Below are 25,598 nucleotides of genomic sequence, written 5' to 3'. Positions count from 1 at the left end.
GGGGGGGGGGCTCTGGGGAAGGATCTGTCCCTGCCTCCTCCAGCTTTCAGTGGCTGCTGGCATCCCTTGGCTTGTGGCCACATACTCCAATCTCTGTCTCCATCTCTCTGTGTGTCTGTCTTCTCCTCTCTGGCTCCTATAAGGACACTTGTTATTAGATTTAGTGCCCACCCTAATCCAGGATGCGGTCATCTTGAGATCCTTAACTTTATTATATCTGCAAAGACTTTTTCTCCAAATATGGCCACATTCACAGGTTCTGGGGGTTCGAATGTAGAACATATCTTTTGGGGAGATACTTTTCAACCTAAGACAGGCATTTTTGGTCAGCTCCTTCTTAGCTCTTCAAGTTAAAAACTGAAATAGAAATTGTGCTGCAGGCCGAAATGACTTTCCTCCCTGAGGCTGGCTCCTGGTCATGGCTGTGCCTTCAGGAGGAATTCTGGAGTGAACCGGAAGGCCACCTACTTTTCTGGAGAGCACATTGATGGAGCTAGAATTTCCATCCCAAAGTGGCCTTAGGAAACTGGGACCACTGGCCTTCATCTAGGCCTGGTGTTGGACACCTGTGGCACAGAGGTGCGAAGGCGGGGCCTGAGCGCTCAGCACCTTATGGTTGGGGGACATCTCCCTGCCCCGTCCATCACCACCATAAGCGGGGGCATGCTACATGTCACTCTAACATGGGATCGTTTCTGACAGCTAATTAAGGACGACAGACTGGACGGGGAGCTACAGCAAATTGAAGACTGTTGTGACTAAACGTCTAGGATTTCAACTTGGACTGATATGTTGACAATCTTCATGGGTCACAGAAAAGCAAAAGAAAAAAAAAAAAAATTCTATGTCTATGTTTGGCCTCTGGATTTAAGCCCCATCACAGCAGAGTCAGGGAGGTTCAGAAATAACAAAATCTGCAACTTCCGCCATTTGAGTCCTAATGTAAAATATTTGGAATAAACTGGCTTCATTATGTGCCACTGTGAGATGATCACAGGTAGGTTTTAGTTGTGAGAAATAAGAGAAAGTATAAAATACAAGATAAGAAACAGGAAAAGTACATGGTCCTCCCCCCAGGGGCTTTACAGACGCTGCCAGGAAGAGGTTTCAAAGTCGAAGAGACTAACAAGCATTTCTCTTGAAGAAAGAATGACTTCTTGGGGAATCCACAGATGGGACCCCAGTCTGATTGTGTTGCATCTCATTTGGGGCCATACGCACACTGGTTAACTGAGTCTCCCCTAAAAATTGCCCCCCCCATATAGCTGCACAGAGCCTTCTGGAGGGCACTGCCCCTCCCCCACAGTCCCACTGAGCAGTGGAAGGTCAGAACCCCCGGCTGGGACCCCAGCTGTGTCTCCAGCTTCGTTGGCCCCCGTTTCCTGGTGATGCCCACCTCCCACCGTTGCAGTGGGGGTAAAATGCGGCCATGTGGCGAAAGTGAGCTTTGTTGTTGAAAAGGCAAACCCTGAGAGGAGAAGTGCTGGACAGGCTCTTTCTTACCACCTTGCTCGGCACTCTTCAGCGTGGGACCTTGTTTCTGCCAAGTGAATCTACTGTGGCGCACATGGTGGGCAGAAAAGACAGGGCCTCTGCGCTGACCCAGAGAAGCCTGCCTCTCCATCTGGGGGATGGTTATTACGCAGCAGTACCGCCATGTTTGTCCCTTGCTTCATCCCTGAGGGGTGTGGGGTCTAATGTATGTTGCCATTTCTCAAACCTCATACAAACGGCTTGCTCATGTACAAAATAACGAACTTGTCATTCTGATTACAAAATGAATGCCTCCTCATTGTTGGAAATTTAGAAAATCAAGGAAAGGAAATTTAAATGACCTATAATTTTATCAGTCTGATAGTGAGAGTTAATATGTATGGAGTCCTTCATGCATATCTGCCACTGTTCTAAATCTTCACATAGATTAGCTAATCCCCACAACAACTGGCTGGTGTGGGGACTGTGATTATCCTCTTGTTATAAATGGGGAAACCGAGGCACGGGGGGTTAGTGACTTGTCCAAGATCACACAGTCAGATGGCATATGTGTGTGCGTGCATACTTTTGCATCATTAAGATTTTTCTCTGTGCAGTTCTGAATCTTGTCTTTCCTTCACTTACCATTAAGTCATACACCTTCCCCATAATGTTACAAATTCTTATTAATCATCATTTTAATGGCTGCATAGTACTCCATAATTTATTTACCCTCTTCCCAGTTATGGGATGGTTAAGTCCCCCCTCCCTTTTCTCCTGAGTTATAAGCAGGACTGCAATGAATCTCTTTGTACACGAGTCTCTGTTGACGTTACGCGTGATTCCCGTAGGGTCAGTTCCTAGAAGTTAAATCAGGCTGTCAGTGGGTGTGAGCCATCACACTGCTTCCAGAAGGACCACACCAGTTCACGCTGTGTCAGCACGTGACGATGCCTCCCACCGTAGATGAGCCAACATCACCCGCTGTCATTTCATTGTTGGTTGTTGTTTTTTTAGATAAAGTTGGCCTAATATAAAATTCACCACTTTGTCAGTATCTTTACAGTGGTGCGCAGCTATCAGCTTTATCTAATTCCAGAACATTTTCTTCATCCCAAGAGTGAGCCTAGTCGTTAGCAGTCACACCCAGCCCTCGTCCTCCAGCCCCAGGCAACCACGAATCTGCTTCTGTGCCTGTTCCGGACATTTCCTAGAAATGGAATCATGCAATATTTGTTTCTTTTTAAGCGTCTTCTTATTGGCTGGATGGTATCTAGCCCTGAGTCAAACAAATGAGTTGAAATGTGTTTACAGTTTATATGTATTGTTTGGCGAGCTGTGTGTTCCTGTCCTTTGCCCCATTACTTGCAGGGTCTTAGAGTTTTTATCAGTCTGTTTGAACTCTTTCTATATTAAGGCTAATAACTCCTTGACTATCATATTTACAGCAATTTTTCTTCTGCACCAGAATATTTTGCTGCAGGTGTTAAAGTGGATGAGAAAGAGCCACCTCAAGGGAAAAAGAAGTCACTCAAGGCGATAGAGAGGGTTTGGGTGGAGAAGAGGGAGGGGCTCTAGGTACTGCATAGCCTTTGAGAAGCAGGAATGTCTTGTGGCCACAAGTGACCTGACCCTCCAGAGGTGCCTTTTTACACTTTTGCTGGCCTCCCCCTCCCTGGAGAAGGTTGAGTCAGGCTCTCCCTTCTCCACTACCCACCCAAAGCTTCTGGCACTTTCCTCCCCCTGTAAACCTCCCCCAGCTCCTGGCTCGCAGGCCCCGAGGGGGATCAGTGTGGTTTATGGTTTATGTGCAAACAGAGGCGTTGGCAGTGAGCTGCTCGGCAGCCTGGAGTTTGCACTGTGCGTAGAAGATGGGCCCATAGGCCCCGTTTTCAGGAACTACTAGTCAAGCAGGGGTCTGTCCTGCATGAGCAACATAGCAAATTAATGGGCCTGAGGGTTAATGGGAAGAAAATATAAACAGAGTAACAGTTTCACTGTGAATACACACATGCTCTAGGGAACAGCAAATATCAGCAACAATTTGACACTTAGTTGAATGCATTAATTTACTATTTTGTTTAAATAACTGCTTCACTCCCCTCTCCCCACATACACTCTGCCTATTAAGGATTGGAGGGATTATAACATAATCATGGCATTTTGGAAACTAAAAAGCAAGTCCAATTTTATCACTCTGCCAGGTGCAAATGTCGTTGGGGACTAATTGTTTTTCCCAATGAAAGCAGTGACTTAAATTTGAGTTCTTAACAGGGGAGGGGAGAGACTGATTTCTCCTTGGACCCCTTGGAATCGTAGGCAGAAATGTGTCTGCGTTTGTGTGTGTGTGTGTGTGAAAACTTTCCTGCAGAGAAAGCCACCCTCTTTGTCCAGTTCTCCCAGGGGTCCTTGACCCCAGACAGGTTCAGAAATAGGGCTGTAGGTGATGAGCGGGGCAGTGTCCCCAAGGGCGGGCGGGGCCTGCGAATTGTCTTCAGCTTCACACCACCTTGTGCTTGCAGTGCTGGTGAAGGGCCAGGTCACCACCAAGTACTACCGGCTGCTGTCCAAGCTGGGCGGCTGGGTGTGGGTGCAGAGCTACGCCACCGTCGTGCACAACAGCCGCTCGTCTCGGCCCCACTGCATCGTGAGTGTCAATTATGTCCTCACGTAAGTCAGACGCATTTGTTTCTCTCCTTGCTCTGTCTTCTCCCTTGTCCCTCATCGCTTGCTCCAATAGTCCTCTCTCTCTCTCTCTCTCTCTCTCTCTCTCTCTCTCTCTCACTGTTCATTTGTTGCCTGTTTTGTTTTTATTTGAACAATCTGGTCGATTGGGAAGGTCCAAACCATCTCTCTATTCAGCATTGAGGGAAAGGTGCTAGGGAGGAGGCAGCCCCGCTCCAGGCATAGATTAGGATGGGATCGGAACCCAGGAGGAGGGTGTGTGTGGGCAGAGGCAGGTGGGGGATCCCCCATCTTGAAGGGGATCTCCCCCCGCATCTGGGACAGGGATGTGGGTCCCGGACCAGGAATACAACCTTGTGCGCTCATGCCCACGCACAGCTGGGTCATCTTGCAGGCTCCTGCCATTTGGGGCAGGGGGTAGCTCGTATTTTTCCGTCTCCTATATAATGCAATATAGGGAGAGCAAATGATGGTGAGTATTTGGTCCCTTTAAAACGCCAGGTCAATTTAAGGGGCAAATACTATTAAGACCATTAGAGGCAACAGGACATAACTGTACTTAAGACTATATATTTCTCTCCGCCTCCCATGCTATTGTATGTTAAATCACCTTGCCCCCCCCCCCCTTCCTGGCCCTGAGCTTGATAGCCTTGCAGCTCCCCCAGCCTCGCCTTGAAAGGGCCCTCATGTGTACTAATGCAGCGAGGAGGAGGCTCTGTGCTCTTTCATAGAACGATTGCCAGGTCACTGGGGGTTTTGTTTGTTTGTTTGTTTTTGTGTTTTTTAGAAGTAGAATGCTTTTAGCAAAACTGTAGGACAGAAAACGTTTTAGCCTCTTAATGGTGCTTTCTGAGCAAACAGGTGTGGACTAGTATCTGGGCAACATCCCCTCCCATGAACATGACGGCACTGAGCTGGGTCTTTCTTTAGGGCAAAAATGGGCCCCTGGAAGCCAGGCTCCTGGCTCCCCACAGGTTCCCTCAGTCACAGCTCTCTGGGTGCTAAACAGAGGAGCAGCTCGGCCAGCTACTCAAATCGATAGTGTTTCTGCCTTTCCTTTTTGCGCTGATGCCTCCCTCGTGGCCCGTGGTGTCCCCAGGAACTGTGTTTGTGAACTTATGGGAGTGGAGAGAGCTGCACTGACTCCCTGCCATTCCTGCCGATTAACTGCCCCCGCTGAGCCCAGGCCTGCAGGATGGCTTTTACAATGAGGGTGACCTGTCCTTTTCTCAAATCCCACCTACATGTGACCTCAGTGAAATGACTCACTGGAGCTTTGACATGAGCTGGCTCGGGGGTGGTGCCCGGGGAGTCGCGCTGCCTGGCAGCCTGCTGGACACCACTTGTCCCCTTCTTGCCTCTCAGGGATATTGAGTACAAGGAACTGCAGCTGTCCCTGGACCAGCTGTCCACGTCCAAGTCCCAGGACTCCTGGAGGACTGCCTTGTCTACCTCACAAGAAACTAGAAAATTAGCTAAACCCAAAAACACGAAGATGAAGACAAAGCTGAGAACAAACCCTTACCCCCCACAGGTAACACACGCGTCCTGCGGGGGTGGGGTGTGGCTGACATCTGTCGCAGGGGTCTCGGGACACCAGGGTGCATGAAGGAACAAGCAGACTGTGGTGGCCTAGCAGAGGTCTCCCTGCCTGGAAGGTCCCTGTGGAGTGAAGCAAAGTCCCTCTGGGATGTCCTGCCCACACGATAGAGACGCAGCCTGAGGTGTGCCGAGCTAACATCCGGGTAGCCCCGTGGGGTCTAGGAAAAGGAAGACTCAACGGGGCAGGCTCATCAGCTGGCTCGAGTCTGTGGAAATGTGGGTCAGAGCACCAGTGCAACATTTCCACAGCATTTGTTTCTGTTCATGAAAACCTTCCCTCTTTTTTTTAAAGTAGTTTGTGAGCTCTCAGAAATAGCACGTGGCAACGTGTGTCTGGTGTGTTGTCAACTTTGGGTGGGGAGAGCTCTTTGCACCCTGGGGGGGGGGTCACTGGGGTACTGTGTGCTATACACTGTCCCCAGTGGGGCCTCGCAGTGGTGTCTGGGGGGGGGGTGCAGCCCTGGGATGGGGTTGGGCAGCGGAGGCGGGAAGGCAGCTCCCCACTGGCCCCTCAGCTGGCCCTTCTTCTGTCTTCTTTGCCATGCAGCAATACAGCTCGTTCCAAATGGACAAACTGGAATGCGGCCAGCTCGGAAACTGGAGAGCCAGCCCCCCGGCCAGCGCTCCGGCTGCCCCAGAACAGCAGCTCCATTCAGAAGGCGGCGACTTTCTGTACGCCCCGTCCTACAGCGTGCCCTTCTCCTACCATTATGGACACTTCCCTTTAGACTCTCACGTCTTCAGCAGCAAAAAGCCGGTGTTGCCAGCCAAATTCGGGCAGCCCCAAGGATCCCCATGTGAGGTGGCACGCTTTTTCCTGAGCACGCTGCCAACCAGCGGCGAGTGCCAGTGGCATTACGCCAACCCCTTAATGCCTAGCAGCCCGTCTCCAGCTAAAAACCTTTCTGAGCCGCCGGTGAACACTGCTCGGCACAGCCTGCTGCCAAACTATGAAGGTGGGTCATGTTTGCTTGAGGGGAGGGGGCAGGGCTGTGAACAGCAGTGGTGGCAGCGGTGGGTGGCACATGGAAAAAGGGTCCTCACACTTTGGGTAAACTGTTCCTTTTTCTACTTCTAAGTAGGAATTGCTACACTTTTCCTGCTCTCAATGCAAGTGTTTCACGAGAGTGAGTAAAGCTGGGTGACCTAATCCATGTGCTTTGTGGGCACAAGTGACAGTATAAAGGCCAGAGGAAACCACCCTCCAAAAGGGTTCAGCCACCCTCCAGCAAATCCTGGCCTCGTTTGCTCCCCAAAAGGGAGACAAAGTGATTTTTAAAAATCAGCTTCCAGGTACTGAGAATGGCCCAGCGGCATGTATTTTACAAGATTATGTTCCACTACATTCAAAAATGAATATGGGAGACTATTGGTTTTCTTCCCATGCCAGTTTTCAAAGTATGGAAAACAGTGGTGGAAATTCATGGGCTCAGGGACAGAAATGCCACTCCCAACCCAGGGCACGTAACATACCCCGCCCAGGACTCTGGTTCGTCATCTGTAAATGGGACCATAAGCTGTGGGATGTGCCCACCCCAGGGCCGGCACCGTAGTTGCTTACCCAGCACATACTAGGGGTGTCCTCTGTGGAGGCGCCACCAGCGATCCCAGGCCCGGACAGACTCCTGTTTGCTCATTGGGCCAACCCCAGGCAGAGGGTAGAAGGTGGGGTTGAGGATTGGCTGCAAGAGGTATGTATAGTCCTGTTTCACCCTGACCGAGCTGCTGCTCACAGAATAGACAGTGCAAATGTCCCACAGGGGTCACTCAATACCCGGTGAATGCCATGTGTCCCAGAACCAGCTGCTTAAAGAGGAGAGCTCGCTGGGGTCCCCTTTGCCCCCTAACGTCCTCTCTTTGGAGGCAGGTAGGGCTCTGTTTCTCCTCCAACTGCTTTGGGAAGCTTACTCGGCTCTGACCAACTTTCCTGGGCTGTGAAGCGTGGGAGAAATCCAGCCTTGGAGAGTACCAGGACGTTTCTCAAAAGTAGCTAATTTAAGAAAAGGACATACTGTACCAGCCAGCAGGGCAGTGCACCTGCCTTTTGGCCTGGGCCTGCTCCCTGAGCTAAACTTCTCAGATTGGGATTCCCAATACCCATCAGTGCACTGACTGGGTCCCTCAAATAACCAAGGAAGGGTTTCGTGAGGTCTACAGAAAGACAAAGCAAAGGGTTTTGATAACAGCTGAAAGTATTATCCACTTGAGAGTGACTTGAAAGAACTATTTTTCTTTGTGTGAAGAAATTGGCCAGTGATACAACACAGCGTTTGATTTTTTAAATTGCTATTTTGAAAGTGAAAGAGGTTAATAACCACCTCATTTGTTACACACTTGGTAAAAAATGGACCAAAGGTGCTAATTTGGGGCAATTTGTGATCGACTTCCTAGTCTTTTTGCTACTAAAGAAAGACGAAGGTTGTCTTAAGGTAAAAGACATAGGGACTAATTGATTGCAGGCATCTAGTTAGTGAGGGTGGTTATTATTTTAATTGTGAAGCACTGAAGGGAGCAGGGTGATTACTACTCCACCCTCCCCACAGAGGGATAAGCCAAAAAAGATCCGGGCTGGCTAGGGCCACCTAACACTAGGGCGGTGGAAGTCTCCAGACCGACGCTGTCCAATTTGGTGGCTGCTAGCCACGTGTGGCTCCTCAGCACCGAGATGTGGCAAGTGCAGTGAGAGGTGCAGTAAGTGTCTGCATTGCAGTTCAAGGACAGAATCAAAGAATAAAATATCTCAATCATTTTAAAATATTGATTACATGTTGAAATATTTTGGATATGTTGTGTTAAATTATGTTGTTAGCATTAATTTCACCTGTTTCACTTAGCCCTTTAATGCAGCTACTAGGACGTTTCAAATTGCATCTTGCGTTTGGACAGCGCGGGCCTGGGGCGCACGAGGAGCAGGGACCGTGGCAGCTCCGTGGGTTGAGCGCGCAAGCGCGCGACGCGGGTGGCCGAGGGGTGGTGGTGGTGCCTGGGCTCGCCGGGTTGCTGTTGCTTTGGACATGTCCCCGTCCTCCCCCGCGCGGGCGTCTAACGTGTCGCCTGTCCCCGCAGCGCCCGCCGCCGCGCGCAGGTTCGGCGAGGACACCGCGCCGCCGCCGCCGCCACCGCCTCCGAGCTTCCCGAGCTGCGGCCACTACCGCGAGGAGCCCGCGCTGGGCCAGGCCAAGGCCGCCCGCCAGGCCGCCCGGGACGGGGCGCGGCTGGCACTGGCCCGTGCGGCGCCCGAGTGCTGCGCGCCCACGGCCCCCGAGCCCCCCGGCGCGCCGGCGCAGCTGCCCTTCGTGCTGCTCAACTACCACCGCGTGCTGGCCCGTCGCGGGCCGCTGGGGCGCTGCGCCCGCCGCGCCCGCCCTCGCCTGCGGCCCCGGCGCCCCGAGGCGGCGGCCGGCGCGCTGCGGCCCCGACCCCCGGGCCCCGCCGCCGCCGCGCCGCCCGGCGCGCCCCTGCCGCACTACCTGGGCGCCTCCGTCATCATCACCAACGGCAGGTGACCCGGCCGGGCCGGACCGCGGGGTCCTGGGGCCGTCCGCAGCAAGAAGCCATAGGCTAGGTAGGCCTCCGTGGCTCCTGTTTCACAAAGTCCAGCCGAGTTCAGAGGGGCGAGCTGTATATGCACGATTTAAATTAATTTATAAAGAGACAACTATTTTAATAGAACTCCGCAGCCGACTTTTAGATTTTTACCGTAGATGCCAGAAGGGCTGGGTGTAGAGGACGGAGACCCACCTGATGTGGGGGAAAAATGACCGCCAAACTTTTGTTCTCCAAGAGCCGGGTTTTCCCAAAGGGCAGATCTGGGCGTCCCTGTCGTCCCACGTGTGACCTCAAGCAACCCCGTTTGGGGGCACTTGGTTTCCTCACCTTGAAATCAGGTTTGTACGCCTTGCCTGTCCCTGATGCTCACCAGTCCCACCAGGGGATAGAGGAGTTTCCGCTAGACAAGCGCCCTCCCCTGTAAGGACACCCCACCCTGATGTGGGCAGATGTGCCAGGCGGGGCAGACCGCGGGTATTCACAGCCTTTCAGATTCTTAAGTCCAGGCAAATTGTGATTGTTTAAGTCCAACAAGTAGAAACGATTCTGCTGTCCTTTAAAAGTCATTCGTGAGTCTCATTAAATGTTGTTTTAATTTAACCCTTTCTTCGATACGAAAACCAACAAGCCCAGATCAAGGGGGCGACGAGCACGGGTGTGCTTCGTAAATCCATTCACAAGCTCTTCCTTCCTCCTAACGCCTATGAACTCTTGATAACACCAAGAATAGCACCTTCAGAATATATTGAATAAGCATTAAATGCAAAAAAATATATATAGCGAGATATTTTATGAGGGCATGTGGATGACTGAGGTGCGAGATGCTATTGGCTGCCCCTGTCAACTGGTTCCAAGGCAGAATCCCTCTGGCCACACACACCTGGAATTCCCTAGGCTCGTGTTTGCTACAAGCAGTGCTAATAAAGTTAGTTAAATTGCATGTGCAATATGGAAAATTGTCAATGCGCCTCGTGGAAGAAAATGTGCTAAAGGGATGTAGTGAAAATGATGTATCCGTTGTTTTAAGCGTTTTCTGCATTTATACATAGCAAGACAACTACATACGAACACATCATGTGTGTAACCGGTAAACAGAAATCTTTTATAAAGCACCAGAGGTGTTTTATAAATAAACTTCCATTAATTTTTTATTTTTATATTTTCGCTTCAAGATTTCACCATTTAAAAATCACATCATGGCTCTGAAGTGGATCGATGCTTTGAACCTTCGTCTTCCAATTTGCTCCACACTCTAAACACTCCATTTTGCTGATTTTTCAAAACGGTTTACTTTTAGGAAACTCCACCTTTTTGAGTGGAAAGGTTTTCCACAAATGCCTTTAACTCATTGTTCTAGAATCAAAGTGCACCTTCATCAATTGTTCGCCAAAATGTGAAACGATCTGTTGCCAAGCCAGTGTCACTATGAGGACTTGCCTGGTTCACCTGGCAGGGTGTCAGTTATCTTATGGTATGAGGTGAAATTTGCAAATTTAGGAGCAGGCGTCACGCAGCTGAGGGCTGGGTCATAAGAATGGAAGGCACACACCTCTTACTGCACTTAGCTCTGCCTCCTTTGTGACTGGCGTGAGTGTGTCCACATAAAATAAGCCTGAGGTACTGGTATTACTTTTTATGCTCATGAGTCTCGTAGTTAAACCATGATTCCTGGAAGGTGCAGGTGTGATGGGCAAGAGGTACCACCTGACATGTTTCAATAAAGTACCGCAAAATGCCTTTGTGTCTACCTTGTTATTAACCATTGGGGGCCGGATTTAGCAAACACAAACCACGAAGGCTTTCTGAGCAGTTTAAGATCAAAAGTTACTGTGAAGAAAGACAGTTAAAGATTTACAAATGATAACGTAAATAGGCTTAACAATGAGTGTGTGTGTACTTGAAAAATATGTGCTAGGGAAAACTTACTTGTCTAAACAAACATCACAGTTTTCATAGCCTAGAACGTGCAGGAAGGTTCCCAAGCAAGCTGGCTTTGAGGCGGTCAGCAGCTCAGTGCAAAGTTAACAGAGCAGTTAGTTACTATGGCAACCTAATATTGTTACCTCCATCTTTAAGACTCTGCACATTTAAGGGGGGTATTGCTTCTTGACTTCTATTGAGGGTCTGGCAGGGGAAGAGGAAGCATTTTAATCAATATGCCTTTCACACACAAACACACACACACACACACACACACACACACACACGAAAAACATTATAGTGGGTCCTAACATGTTGACAAAAATGCCAGATAGAATGGGTTTGAGAAATAAGCCCAGTTCAAGATGGGCTGGGGCCTCCACGGGGCCTCCCAGGGAAAGGAATTCCTTTATGTTCATGGAAGCCCTTTCTAGAAAAGCCATTCCATTCATACCTTTGTAGAGAAGTGAACAGGGTATGGAGAAGGGCTGCTCTGAGGAAATCTGCAAGAGCCTATATTTTCTGCCCTCCCCCGCCCCCTTTTGTCCTTTTAAAGTCCTGTGGGCCATGTCTTCCTCCCTGGGACCCTGAGGGGGCGGGGTTGATATGGTCAATGAATCCTGCATAAAGTCTATCCGAACTTGTCATTTATTGTAACTGTAAGACTGTTAAGGTAGACTGTAGGAGCTGCTACAGATAAAGATGGAACAAAAAGAACATTTTCAAATAAACGCCAGAAAATTACAGTAGCTTAAAATTTTAGTCAATCGTAGCCCTTGGGTTATCTAAATTGCATTATTCAAGCTGTTCCTAAACTTAAATATGATATATAAGGTTAAAAATCTTAAAACTGTCAAGACAAAAGTCAAGCAGTTTCACAAAATAGTAAAAATTCTGTAAGAACAAAATGTGTTCTTAAATTTGTTGCATTAACTTTATTTTTAAATTAAAAAATTACATTAAATTGTTATATTAAATTCTTCATCTCAAACTTTTATTTTTGCTTTTTGGGTTTTGCCAACTTTCATTCTTTGGAATAATAAGATTTCTCTTTTGTATGATGCAGAATACAGTTGTCAAAAATACATTAAAAAAAAAAAAAAGCACCGGCTTCTTAATACTTAGAAATACATACATATTCCTTACCTTGTAAAACTATTTATTTTGTAAAAATGTTTAAATATGAATAAAAACACTGTAACCAAAAGTAGTTGTCTATTTATAAAAACGAAAGTTGTGGTAAAAATGACAATGAGACCAAATTGTAGAAAGTCTTCAAGTTTATTTTGGTAGACTTACTTTTTATAGGCATTGGCTTAATTACTTTTCACAGATGATTCTTTGAAAAGCTAAAAATGCAAAGGCTGCCACTTTCTCCTAGTTCAAATATGCATTATAATTACCCAGGAATAAGGATTCTCCACTTCCTGCCTGGTAAGAGTGAACACATCTGCAGAATATAAGTCTAAAATATCTCCCTTTTGCATTCTGAAACCGGTGGGTGAGGCTGCTGCTCTCCCAGCCCCCAGCCTCTCGGGTGAGTGACCTCCTCTTGTGTGTCGGGGGACAGGGCGTGCTACCGGACCTGAGCCTGCACCTACCCCTCATGTCCGACCATTTGTTCCCACGTCAGGCAAAGTGAGTGTGCTGCAGCAGCGAACCCCACTGACTGTTTTACACTGGACACAAATCCTACTCTGCCCACGCCCTGTGAACACAGCCAGGACCTGCCAAGGACCATGGCTCTGGCGGGGCCACCAGAAGCCCAGCCATGGCTGTGTCCTATTTTCGTGGACACTTCCCCGAGAGTTCCCCTGAAATCTGCTCTCGGCCCACGAGAGAAGAGGTCTTGCCTTTACATAACCTGGTAATGCTCGCTGCACAGCCTCTAAACCGGGGGACCTTTCGATGCCTCAAAGCGCACAGCGATCCTGAGTGTAGTGGCCGTGTTTTAAAGATCATGAAGAACACGCAGTTTCTGTTAAGACTTTAAAAGCTCCTTGAGATCAAGATTGCCGGGTTCCTCAACACCCCAAATGATGGGTGCAGTGTACAAGTGGGTGGGTTTCCCTGACGCTGACAGCTGTAAGTAAAGTGCCTTACTTCAGCTGTTGTAGACGAAGCAGAGTTTCAAAAGTCTTTGGTTCATCTGAGGCAAGATCAGGTTTATGAAAAACACAGCATCTGCTTCCAGTCCATTTTGTCTCCCTTACGACAGCTGGATGTCGGCACCAGTACGAGCAGTCGTGCGAGCGGGGGCTAAGCGCCATGTTGTCAACGTCTCTATCTGCTTTGACACGGCCACACTTCATTCGTTTTAATTTACAGAAAGGAAATTAAATGATAACATTTTTCCCCCAAAGCAGAACTGTCTAGAATAGGGCTTCAGCATAAAACAAAACATAGCATGTTTTTCATTAAATAACCCCCAAAGAAATTCAAAAAGTAATGATGGAAGCTCGGAGAGATGACTTGCCTTATATTACAAAGTTTGAGAAATGAAACTGGCAGCATTCGCCTGAGATCTTTCTTCTTGATGATGTTTTGCAGATGCCCTCCCAGGGGTGAGTCCATTTTGTAATTTTGGGGTGGTGTGGACTTTTATTTGAATGTGTCACTAACTCCGAAAGAAGACTTGGGCATTTAGGAGAGAGTTGTTATTATTATTATTATTATTATTATTATTATTACTGGAGAAAAATAATTCTAACTGAAGTCCTATTTGCAAAAATTAACTTTTGAAGTTCTTTTAAAAAGTTACATTTCAAAAAAACACATATTGGGTTGGTGTATTAACTAAACATGTTCTTTTTTCCCCTTCTTGTGGGGCTTTCTGTGCCTGGCTAAAAGGTAGGCAGATTTTATACTGGAAACCACAAGTTTCTGGAATTAGCCTGAGCAGCTAAGAACTGGATAAAGATGGCACCAGTGTACAAGAAGGGGATTTTGTTCAAAGCTCAGAGCTCCATCAAGTTTTCTTTCCACTAATTTCAGTTGGGCCTGGCAGGAAGAGAGAAAAGTGGGCAAAAATTGGCCTTTTAAGGCTCCAAAGTAATGTGTATGATTCACAAGTTCAGCAGAGATAGGAGTTACATGGAAAAAGCATGGAGTGCATCTGGAAATAGCAAATGTATATCAAAAGGCTTCCTTTCTTTTGTTCTTCGATGGAGACTTTTTATCAGATTTTGAAGGTCTTTTAAAGCTTCTCCCTCTTTCTCTGTCTCTTTCTCTCACATACACACATCCCTTCCCTCTTCAATAATGGTATTTTGTATCAATAACATTTTCTCTCTTGGCAATATTGGGAAAAGGGGGCAAAAAATGACTTACAAATAAAATGCCATGTACTTCTACATTCTTGCACCGCAGTCTTGCAGGAACGTTCCACATTTCAAAGCGTGCCTGAAACGGGCTTGAAAGCTCCAAATCCTGCCTTGCGTGTGGTATGAGACAGCCTTCATCTCCAGCTGTTACAGCCAAATCCTGCCCCCCACATTCAAGCAAGCAATGCCTAATCAACCCTTCAAGCATCTTGAACTTGATCCCATCCCTTCAGAATATGCAGTAAATTTAAACTTATGAAAGGAGAGCTCAAAAATGAATCTCAAAGTAATTAACTGATTTCCTCTATGAGACCATTGCAACCGGACCAGCTGGACGCATCTCTGTAGCCATTAGACGTTGTTACTGGACCACAAACCACCAGCTCGAGAGCAACTCTTAGAAGTTGCTCTTCTCTTTTCTTCATTCACGCAAACAGAAAAGGAGGGCTCAGGGCCGGTGCGTGTTCCTGTAGCAGGCCGCCGCCCTGGGTGCTCAGCGTACAAACAGCGTCACCATACCCCTAACTCACCACTGGCCCCGCGCTTTTGTTTTGACCTGCGTTTTAGTAGTCTAGGGGTAAAGATCTCCACTACTGGGAAAATATTTGAATCATTCCATTGCTATTTCCACATAAAAACATTTTTGGGGGTTGGGGGTGGGGACATAAGCACGCAGCCGAGCCCAGGAGGGGAGAAGAACGTCACAGCTACGTTCGGGCTTCGCCTGAACTAATTCTTCCACTTGTCAACCCTCCAGCCGCACCATCGTGCAGCACCGAGTGGAATGGCCACCGACAGGACAAAATGAAAGAATGCACAGGTTAACTGGAGGGAGAAAAAAAAACACATCGCCTACAACTCTCAAATCCGTTTTCCAGATCCGTGGGCGAGGAAAGGCGGCAGCACCCGAACGGGAAGGCTCGCTGCGGGGTCGCGCGCGGGCGTGGGTCCCAGGCTTCCAGCGCGCAGACTAGTGCTGTTTGGGGACAATAAGGTTGCGCAGCATGTCGAAGGAGTTGCCGTCCGGGTGCACTGTCACCACCTGGCCGTCCTCCTGGTGAACCTGCAGGAACCCGGAATCATCCAGGCCCACGATCCACACCTTCGGGCCGTCGGCGCTTCCCAGGCGGACGTGCTGAGCACTGAAAATGACGCACAGTCAGAAGTCACCGGGAATGTAACGCAGGCGGCTTGCGACAGTTAGTGAAGCCGTCATCCATACTGCAAAGGGGTTTGGGGTGCCGGGCCGGGGTAGGCATGGAGCTCTGACGGTCACCGGTCCCGCATGAACGAGCTTGGTGACAGCCAGAATCACCGCGGTGACGGCACATCCAACAGTGCGTTAGGGACTGTTTGTCTTAGAAACAATGTCACTCCTCATTCTGATCACCTGGGACTTGCACACTTGGGGGACTGTAAAGAAACCTTGCAGCTCTAGGGTTTTTTTTTTTTGTTTTTTTTTTGACAAACTGGGGAAACAGAAGCTGAGTTGAAAAGTTTTATCTTATAAAATAAAGTTGGGTCGCATCAGCTACAAGTTAAACTCATTCTAATTCTCCTTCTTCTGAATCGATTCCAAATGTACCTGTTCTTACATCCTTGTGAACATTTAAAAAGTATAGAATCCCCCCCATTTTTATTTTGAAGAATTTCAACCCTACAGAACAGTTGGGGAAAAAAAACCCAGTACAATGAGCCTCATATTCTCCCTTCACTTATATTCGCAGCAACTGATAACATTTTCCATATTTGCTTTCTTCACACACACGTACTTTTTTGGGGCTGACATTTAAAAATAAGTTGCAGGCACCATGACACTTTATACTTACCTACTTGAGCATGTATCTCCTAACAAGAAGAACAATCTCCTACAAAATCCTAATACCGTTATCACCTTCAAGAAATCTAATCTTGCTACAATAAATCACCTACTATACAGTCCGTGTTCAAATTTCCCCATTGTCCCATTAACATCTTCTGTGGCTATTTCCTCCCATCCAGGATCTAAGTTTGCATCACACATTGCATTTAGCTGTTATGCCTCTTTAAAAGCTCCCACCTTGTTGTTTTTTAAGACACTGACATTTTTGAAGGCTAGAGGCCTGTTGGTGCCGTCAGGCTTCTCAAACTGGAGGGACCTGAGCACCCCCCAGCACTTGTTAAAGTATGCATACCGTGCTGGGTCCCAGCCTCCGAGTTTCAAGGAGGTCCAAGGTGACACTCCAGCATCGGCATTCCTAACAAGTTCCCAGGTGAGGCTGCTGCTGCCCACCCGGGGAATCTCGCTTTGAAAACCACTGTGATCTAGAATGTTCCACAATTCAGATCTGGCCGTTTCCTCACAATTCGATTCAGCTTAAACATGGCAGGAAATGTCCTTCCCACCAGGAGGCACGGGATGCGGGCTGCTCCCATCACTGGTGGTGCTAAGTTGCTCCAGGTGGTGTTTACCAGGCTTTTCCATCAGCAAGGTAAAATGATCTAGACCGGTGCTGAGTTTCCCATTTTCAGATGCTGAACTGCTGACTTAACAAAGGAATTTTAAAAGAATGAAGGCGAACCAGCACTGACCTGTGGACCCAGTATTTATAATACAGGGGAAGAACTCCATTGGGCCCTTTGCTCTGAAACGTGTCGATCAGTCGCTCCAGCCTGGTGACCGTCCTGGCGATGAGACAATCGGCTCTGAGGGGCTTCAGGTCTGCCCCGTGCTCCTTATTGTATTCGGTGATGAGGTCATTGATGCAGATGGTGGGGTTACTGTTAGTCACGTTAAATCCACAGCCTGGTCAAAACAAATCAACAAACAAATGGTTGAAAACCATGAGCAGTTCCCCTACTGAGTTCCTTTTCCCTGGAAAACGTACGGCTTTACCGTCACCTTCCTGATTCCTTGTCCTCTGAATTCTGAGTATGTCATCTCTGGCCACTTAAAGAATGACGTATATCTTTGAGGCCATCCTCCTCGTTATCCTTCCTTTATTATCCTCACCACGCCGGACCATCCCAACCTTACAGCCAATGAGCTGGGAAAAAGCAAGCCACTTCGGATTCAGTTAACCGGCAGCCATGAACGGAACAAAACTGCTTAAGAATTGCTCCCAAAACCATCTATCATATGGTCTAGTCAAGAACGGTAGCTCGGCACTGAGAATCTCTTGTTTCCTTTCCTACGTGAATTACAGACACATTCTTGAAAATAAAGAATTTTATTCAGGTCTTAAGGAGTAAACTCTGGATTCAGAGATTTCAAACCTTGGTCATGGTATAACCCTAGAACACATCTTTTAATACTCTGTCCTTGGACGTCTTTGGGGCGAGGGTTATGCTATTGGCAAGGGGCCAACCCACGTCCAGGCTCCAAACCAAGGCTTCAGGAAAGTGAGTTAACAGCAGTGGGCTCTGAATAGGCTTATCTCTGCTGTTACTTAACACCACCGGCCTCTCCGGGAGGGGTGAGTCTTCAGAGAGGCCGAACCCTGAATCAACCTCAAAGAGGTCTTCCATCAGAAATGAAATACTGCAAGAACTAGGCAGCAAGCTACTGTGTTTTCAGGGCCTCTGAGAAAAAAATTCCCATATGCTCTCCTCACACAAACAATGACATTTACCGTAACAGTATTCTTTGTAACTATTCTGAGCCATTTTCCGTGTGAAGGGAAGGACTGTTTTTTTTTTTGTTGTTTGTTTTTTAGTATACTGCCTATTAAAATACAAAGCAATGTGCCTACAGCAACAGGCGCAGAATCTGCAGTTGTTTGTTCATTCATTCAACAACACACACAGTATCTGAAGCACCTATGGAGTGGAAGGCATGAAATAAGTGTGTATGGCGTGGAAAAGACTCTCTTGTACTCAGAAAATTAAAAGTGCTGGGGAAAATAGCAACACTGACTATTGTCACCTTAGGCTGTGTCCTTCCAAGGATCAGAATGCACCCCTGCTGGCAACTCTGAATCTTTCCTGGGTCAAAGATGCCCCCCCCCCATACCTCCCATGGCCGTAAGAATTTAATAAAAGCTCTGGATTCTCCTCACAGGAAAATGTTTCATGCCCCCACGCTGACAGCGCTCCTTGGCTCCCTGGAACCATCCCGGGCCCCCTTGGTATCTGTGGACCCTACTTAAGAATCTCTGTGTTTAGCCCAATTTAAAGGTGGACAGCAGAGCTCTGAGGGTAAGAAACAGCTTGCCAGTTGGCAGCAAAGCAGGAAACATAAGCCTTGTATTCTTTGGCTGCCACTTCCAACACAAGGTCACATGTTTTCTGTCCATTGCTGATGCTTGCACACCCACCAAGCTCTCCTCAGAATCAAGGGAAGGCCGAAGGTTGGATGACCAGGGGCCTAAGACTTTCTAAAAGCGATTCTGAATCCATCGTCTTGCCTGACATGGACATACTGAGGGGAGATAGGGTTCTTTACCCCACCCCGACCAGCCTGGAGCGTCAAAGAATGGAACCTTGTCATGGCCTGGGAAGGTCAAATGAAGAATGGAAGACCACCAGGAGACTCGCACTTGAAATTAACTTTGCTTATTACAAAACGAAACAGTAAATGTTTATTTTCACCATTTCTTTTATTTCCTTTTTTATTTTTATTTTTACAGAAATGATTCCACACACAAATGAAATCATACAGTATTTGTCTTACTCTGACTTATTTCACTTAGCATAATGCCGTCAAGGTCCGTTCATGTTGTCACAAATGGCAAGATTTCATTCTTTTTTAATGGCTGAATAATATTCCAGTGTTTGTGTGTATATCGATCACATTTTCTTTCTTTTTTTAAAAATTAATTGATTTTATTATTTTTATTTTTTTATAACTTTTTTTTTTAGTTTCAGGTGCACAAAACAATGTAATAGTTAGACATTTATCACATTTTCTTTATGCATTCATTTGTCAATGGACGTTTCGGTTGTTTCTGTATCTTGGCTATTGCAAATAATGCTGCAATGAACATGAGAGTGCACATATTTTTTCAAGTTACTGTTTTCATTTTCTTCAGTTAAACACAGAAGTGGAATTGCTAGGTCATAAGGTATGTCTATTTTTAATATTCTGAGAACTTCCTTACTGTTTTCCATAGTGGCTGCACCAATTTACATTCCCACTTGCAGTGCATAAGGGTTCCTTTTTCTCCACATCTTCACCAATACTTGTTATTTCTTGTCTTTTTGATAATAGCCATTCTAACATGGGTGAGGTGATATCTCACTGTGGTTTATTTTCACCATTTCTAATTTACTGAGAAGCAGGATTATGGAAAGGTGTAAGAAAATGCATTTAATATGATACCAATTTGGTTTCCATGGCCATAGATAGAAATTTTAAACCCCTTGAAGCACTTTCAACCAACCTGCCTGGTTTGCATATATTTTGTATTCTATACCTCTAAGACTCAAAGTAATCTCATATGCTAATTCACATCCCCAATATAGCCCTGTAAAAACCATTTTTATTTTTACTAACCTAAAATTGCTGGGCAAAGGGCTTTAACAACTTACCAATAAGTATATAAAAGGTTTCTCCCATAAGCGTTGAGTTAACCAGAACTCCGCCGAGCTTCATGAGATCACTGTAGTAAATGTCATTGGGCCACTTCACTCGTAAGTTGATATCCTGAAGGAAAATCTGCATATTAACCAAGCAATCGTAGGACACAAAGGGACCGCTTGAGGTCATCCAGATAAAAGGAAGATGAGCCAATACTCTGGAAACTAACAGCACATGGGCTTTTTCCTCTCTTCTTTTTCAGACAGCTAATCACATCTTTGGGACAATCCAGTGTTAAAATACCTCTTGGAACTGGGAGGAAAGAGACGTGAAGAGCATATTCGGCAGCAATTCCAGCCCTCTCCCCACCATCACTGTCCATCGCCACCAAAAACACTTGTGAAGATGCCTATCTCGTAAACTAACTTCATTATCTCGTGTTAACAACCCGTGTGGCGCACCTATCGTGCTAGCGGCAGGGGCAGGGAGAGGGTGGTACTCCCAGGGTTCAGGGAGCCCATGCTCGGGAGAGGAAGATGACCCTGAACTCACGGATACCACAGAAGGTAGCCAGGCAGACGCGCTTTGGGTGGAATGCCATGAAGACACTGAGGAACTTGTCTGACTGAAGCACCAGAGAAAGCCTCAAAGAATGCCAGGGCAACCTGGGCCAGGGAAATGGACTTGTCTTCAGCCCACTGCCTGTCCATCCTGACGGGTATGGCCTGAGCAACTCTATCTGTACCTTGGTCACAGTGGGACAGTCCAAGGGTGGACACTGCTTCAGCTGGGGCCACCCACACTGGGTTACACCCAGTCAGCTCCAGAACCACAAGGTCTCCTGGACTTGCAGCTGGCAGCCAGGCTGTGCCATCTGTGAGTAGAGGAAGCCCACCTGGAGACATGAGGCTGGAAGAGAGACACTCAGCGAAAAAAAACCAAGACCAGAGAGTAGCTGATAGCCTCTGACTCCCATGACGCTGGCTCTTCCTGTCCTGGGGGCAGGGCCCGGCCCGAGCCCCTTCTCAGCACTAGTCTGTATGTCACACCTACCAAACTGCTATGTTGGCAGTAGTATCATCTGTATTGAACAGAGGAGGAAACTGCAGCCTAGAGACTGCACAGCTTGCCTGAGGTCACAGCACTTGGATGAGGCAGAGCTGGGATTCGAACCCAGAGCTTTCTGACAGCAAGCCTGGTTGCCTAATACTATGCTGCGCAGCCTGTTGCTTCCAAGAAACCCCCTTCTCTCCTTCCAGCTCGGCTATTATCACCCCGGCCATTTAGAGTATGTTTCTGTCCTTTCCATGCTCATCTGCCCTTACACAGCACTCCAGGCTGAGAGAAGAAATGCAGGAACACAAAAGAACAAAAGTATAAATAAAAAGCGTGGTGTTCACCAGCTGCATAACTGATCAGGAGCTTTGTATTTCTTTCTACCTACAATAAGGTTCTTAGTGGGGGGTGGGGTAGGAGAGGCATTTTGCCCCCCAGGGGACATTGGGCAACATGGGGAGATATTTCTGATTGTCACAGCTTGAGGGAGTCCTACTGGCATGTAGGGGGTAGAGGCCAGACACACTGCTCCACGTCCTATAATGTACAGGACGGCCCCCCAGTTAAGATGTGGGGCCAAAATGTCCACGGTGACAAGGGGGAGAAACGCTGGTCTAGAGAACCTGTCACGTGGAGACTGGTCTTGGTCGTCCTGGCACTTCCCTTCTTTCTCCTCACCCGCCTTCCCCTGCCTCACTGTACCCAGCACAGCCCCTGCCAAGGCTCAGAAACAGATGCCTCCACCCTGGGGGCGGCATTCACTTCTGCACCAGGCCTGCTCTCGGACGCCCACGTGAGTTCCCACGTTCAGATGAAGTTAGTTAATGATGCAGCTTATGAAATTTTGAGTTCTCACGCAGGTAAACAGGGACTCTATTCCAAAAGGGAGAGAAAGGCCGCACGCGTGTTTTTCATTGTCTCAATCATTGACTCAAGTAGCTGCTGAGGGGCTCGCGTCTAAAGCATTAGCTAGGATCTCTGGGGACCAAAATAAAACTAATCCTGCGTTCAGGGAGCTGGTTACTTTGTAGGAGACAGAACAGGAGCAGAAATAACTCTGCTTCCGAGCAATCCGTGGGAGCTACCAGCAGAGAGGCTTAGACATGTGACGTGCGGTACAGTGTTACAGGAGGGAGAGCGTGTAGCTTGAGGGTTCAGGGACCGGCATGTGGGCTAGGCGCCCACATGACGAACAGAATTTCCAGAGCAGGAGCAGGAGTGTGTGTGTGTGGGGGGGAGGAGGCCCTGCAGGAACCTCTCCGACAGAAGAAATGACAGGATCAAGGGCAGGCGGCCTAATGCTGCCAGTTCTGGAAGAAAGGGCGAGCTTTACAGTGAAGCTGCATCCGGTCCGGGGAGGTGAGCGTGATTTGTATGCTGACGGTGACATGGGGAAGGGACAAGTTGGGGCCCTAGTGAAGGACATAAGAAAGGTGAACACTATTTCAACCTGTGGCCGCACTGTGTCAGTGAACTGGTTTATGTTAAAAATAAATGCAAATCCAAACCGAAGCCACAGCACACAGGTGAGGCGGAGCTGGACCACTGTGGAAACAGGATAGGGACTCTGGTGGGAGATTCTTAAGGAGAACGGGGGACCCCCATGCCCCGTGCACTGCTGAGGACAAGCTTGCCGGCTCCCATCCTGCTGCCCCCAGTGCTGGGCACAGCCTTCGCACACAGCAGGCCCTCAAAGAATACTCGCTAAATTGACAAGTAAGGCTATAAGGTCAAAAATCAAAACCATGAAAAAAAAGCTAAACAGATCTAGGCTCAACATTTTGCTTCCTTTCCTAAGACTAAATAACTTGTTGCTAGGGTTCAAAATCTTTCTCCCCCGCGAAAGAACTTTATCTTCTCAACTGCTTTCTTCCAGACGAAAAGTCCAGCTTGGGGGCTACAGGCTGGGCCTGCGAAGGTCTGTGACAGTCTGAGGAGCCCAAACCCACGAGACAGAAGGACACTGAATGCCTGGTCACAAATGTCATGTTCCAGTGTGCATGCTGGTGACTGGACATGTCCCCAAGTCTTCTCCATAGTGACCATGAGGACAGGGCTGAAGGGCCAGTGAAGAGGACAGAGGATCGCTTTTGTTTAAACACGGATGGCAGGCCTCCTTTGAGAGTCATGAGCTTAGGGTCTTGCTTCGGGAATTAACACATTGATTGTTTTTAGCCTGGCATAAGAGCTGTAGGTCAGAAGGAGGCGGGGGGGGGGGGGGAACTCCCCCTTTTTACAGCCATGTGAAATTCTTCCAGGAAAACTGAGGAGGGGGACAGAGTAGGTGGGGGTTGGGTATGAGAGAAAAGGCTTTAGTCACTCTGTTAATTGTGCTCTTTTAGGTTAATTGTATCTTAATCGATACCAAAGCATCCTCCAGTAACGATGAAGTGGGCACATCTGAACCTAGAGCTGGACGCAGAGTCCCACAGGGACCTGCACGTTGAATTTGCACAAGTGCAGACCCAGCATAGCTCTGCTGAGCACAGGCTGTGGTAATGAAAGTAGGAAATGAGAAGGATTTTTTGGGTCTATAATAGAAGGCTTTCCCCCAGAAAACACAAACAGACCCATCTAGTCCAATGTGCTTCAATGAAAAAAAGAAAAAAAGTCTCGCCCTTACTAGGCGGTCTGAGAAACCTGACCACAGGACAGAAAGGGAATCCTGGGGGAGAAACACATTCCGGTAAGCCTGAAACAGCTATAAAACCTGATGGTGCTTTTAAAACCCTAGGAACACTGCGGCCAGCTTTGCGAGGTGCTACATGCAGCCGTCACGCAAATAAATGCTACAAACAAACCCAAGCCAAGATCTGTACACAGAGTAGGGATGTAAAGGTGGGGAAGCTGCACATACCTGGTAGCCAGGAACAGACCTGACTGCCTCCACGACAGCCAGGGACATCAGATGCTGGACAAATGGGATCCTATGTCCCAGCCGGGACCTCAGTGGGATGGAGACCAGGAGGGTACACAGAGCGCATCCTGGGGGGCTCAGCCATGCATTCTTTCCTCGCCCTGGAAAACAGGCCCCACCGGGAAAGTGGCCACTTTGCCACATGAACAGACTCAGATGCACGTTGTGCCAGAAAATGTGCTCGAGGACTCGGAGCCACACCCTGAAACGTGCCCCACCTGAATAATCCGGGACCGGTTAAGACACTTGGGTATTCTGGGGTTAATAACAGAGGAGCTTTTCAAAGTCTGAAGCTCTGTCGCTAACAAGTTTCCGATAATTAGCAGACTGTGCTGCCTCTGTGAGCATCTCATTTATGCTTTGATGATTCGAAGTCTCACTGTCAGACAGCACTGTCTAATTACCATATGGTGATGGAAGCGGAAACAGACAGGGGAAGCGGACTGGACCTGTACCGGTCCAGGAGAGATCCTGGGAGCCCATTTTAGAAGTGATTCCCAGCGTGGTGATGGTCACACAATCTTGTGAATATATTAAGAACTGTACACTTTATATGGGAGAACAGTATGGTATGTAAAGTATAGCTCATAAGTATTTAAAAAATGGAAGCTGAATTGAAAACGTGATTCCTGATATGAACTCTCTGAGGTTGTTAGTTTTCTTAAAATAGAAGTCAGGAAAATAAAATAATCAAAATGGGAGGTATACCTAATCAAGGTTTTTCTATATCTTTTTTTTAGCAACCATATTGAGCCCCACAGCTTTTGACAAAATGATTTTTTTCCTCTAAACATGTTCAAAAGACATGTTTAAGAGAAAGAAGCAGGAAATGGGATTCCTTATTTCTTTGCTTCTCTGGGAGTTAAAAGCACATTTGGATCAGCCTGGCCCCAGCTGGGGGTGGAGGGGCAGCGACCCTGTGCCTCCTGCATGACACGGGGAGCAGAACAGGCTCCGGCGAGCAGATACGTTCTGGGAGGAAGTGGGCTCTTGCCTCGGAGCGCACTCTGTGACAGGGCGCCGCTCGCTCGAGTGCCCCCCCATGCCAGCTCCAGCTCCAGCTGGGGTGGGGGCTGGCAGACGAAGTCCCCTCCATGTGACAGTGCAGACACAAAGGGCCCCTCACAGAGACCCTCAGGAAAGTAAATGTCTCTGTAACACTTATGATTCACAAAGTGCAATGCCTAGAACAGGTCAGAGAGAAGAATTTACAAGTCACAGTGAACCAAATGTTAAAACCATCAAGTGATTACCAAACATCTCGCTTGGAGAGAATGCTTTAATTCTACTAAGGCCCAATCTTCTGATCAATTTCACTCCCTCTTCTTCCATTTGACCCGGGGGTGTGGGCATGAAAACAAACGACTTCTAATTCACGTCATCTCCATGATCAGCACACTCAATCAATCGGCTCTCTAGCCTCGAGAGTCACAGATTTTAGAAAACAGACACAGCAGAAACGATAATAAAAGATGACTGACCTTTGCCTTGTGTTTGTCGGCCTGCGATGGCTATTAAACCCATTTCCTGCGGCATCTCAAACATCAACCTGCAAACGGTGGGAAAGACTGGTCAG

The 25,598-nt window shown here is 47.8% G+C and overlaps 2 protein-coding genes across 7 annotated transcripts in view; one reads left to right on the top strand and one right to left on the bottom strand.

The window, feature by feature from the left end:
• SIM2 (SIM bHLH transcription factor 2) overlaps positions 1 to 11,046 on the top strand; it is a 50,018-nt gene extending 38,972 nt beyond the window's left edge. The window contains 6 exon segments of the mRNA XM_074325543.1: positions 3,996 to 4,143; positions 5,524 to 5,692; positions 6,308 to 6,716; positions 8,827 to 9,100; positions 9,102 to 9,142; positions 9,145 to 11,046. Coding sequence (XP_074181644.1) covers positions 3,996 to 4,143; positions 5,524 to 5,692; positions 6,308 to 6,716; positions 8,827 to 9,100; positions 9,102 to 9,142; positions 9,145 to 9,266 — 1,163 coding nt within the window. The 3' untranslated portion in view covers positions 9,267 to 11,046.
• Positions 11,047 to 12,491: 1,445 nt separating this feature from the next.
• The window catches only part of HLCS (holocarboxylase synthetase), a 193,770-nt gene continuing 180,663 nt past the window's right edge, over positions 12,492 to 25,598 (bottom strand). For all 6 annotated transcript variants that reach the window (XM_019730302.2, XM_019730301.2, XM_074325502.1 and 3 more), the window contains exons 7-11: positions 25,504 to 25,571; positions 23,963 to 24,123; positions 20,061 to 20,175; positions 17,124 to 17,337; positions 12,492 to 15,694 (exon numbers count right to left, since the gene is read on the bottom strand). In XM_019730302.2, the coding sequence (XP_019585861.2) occupies positions 15,523 to 15,694; positions 17,124 to 17,337; positions 20,061 to 20,175; positions 23,963 to 24,123; positions 25,504 to 25,571 (730 nt within the window). In that variant the 3' untranslated portion in view covers positions 12,492 to 15,522. The remainder of the gene's footprint in view (positions 15,695 to 17,123; positions 17,338 to 20,060; positions 20,176 to 23,962; positions 24,124 to 25,503; positions 25,572 to 25,598) is intronic.

This window comes from Rhinolophus sinicus, linkage group LG01 (genome assembly GCF_036562045.2).
Source record: "Rhinolophus sinicus isolate RSC01 linkage group LG01, ASM3656204v1, whole genome shotgun sequence".
Taxonomy (NCBI): Eukaryota; Metazoa; Chordata; class Mammalia; order Chiroptera; family Rhinolophidae; genus Rhinolophus; species Rhinolophus sinicus.
The sequence above is the reverse complement of the archived record's forward strand: the minus strand, read 5'-3'. Positions and strand labels throughout refer to the sequence as shown.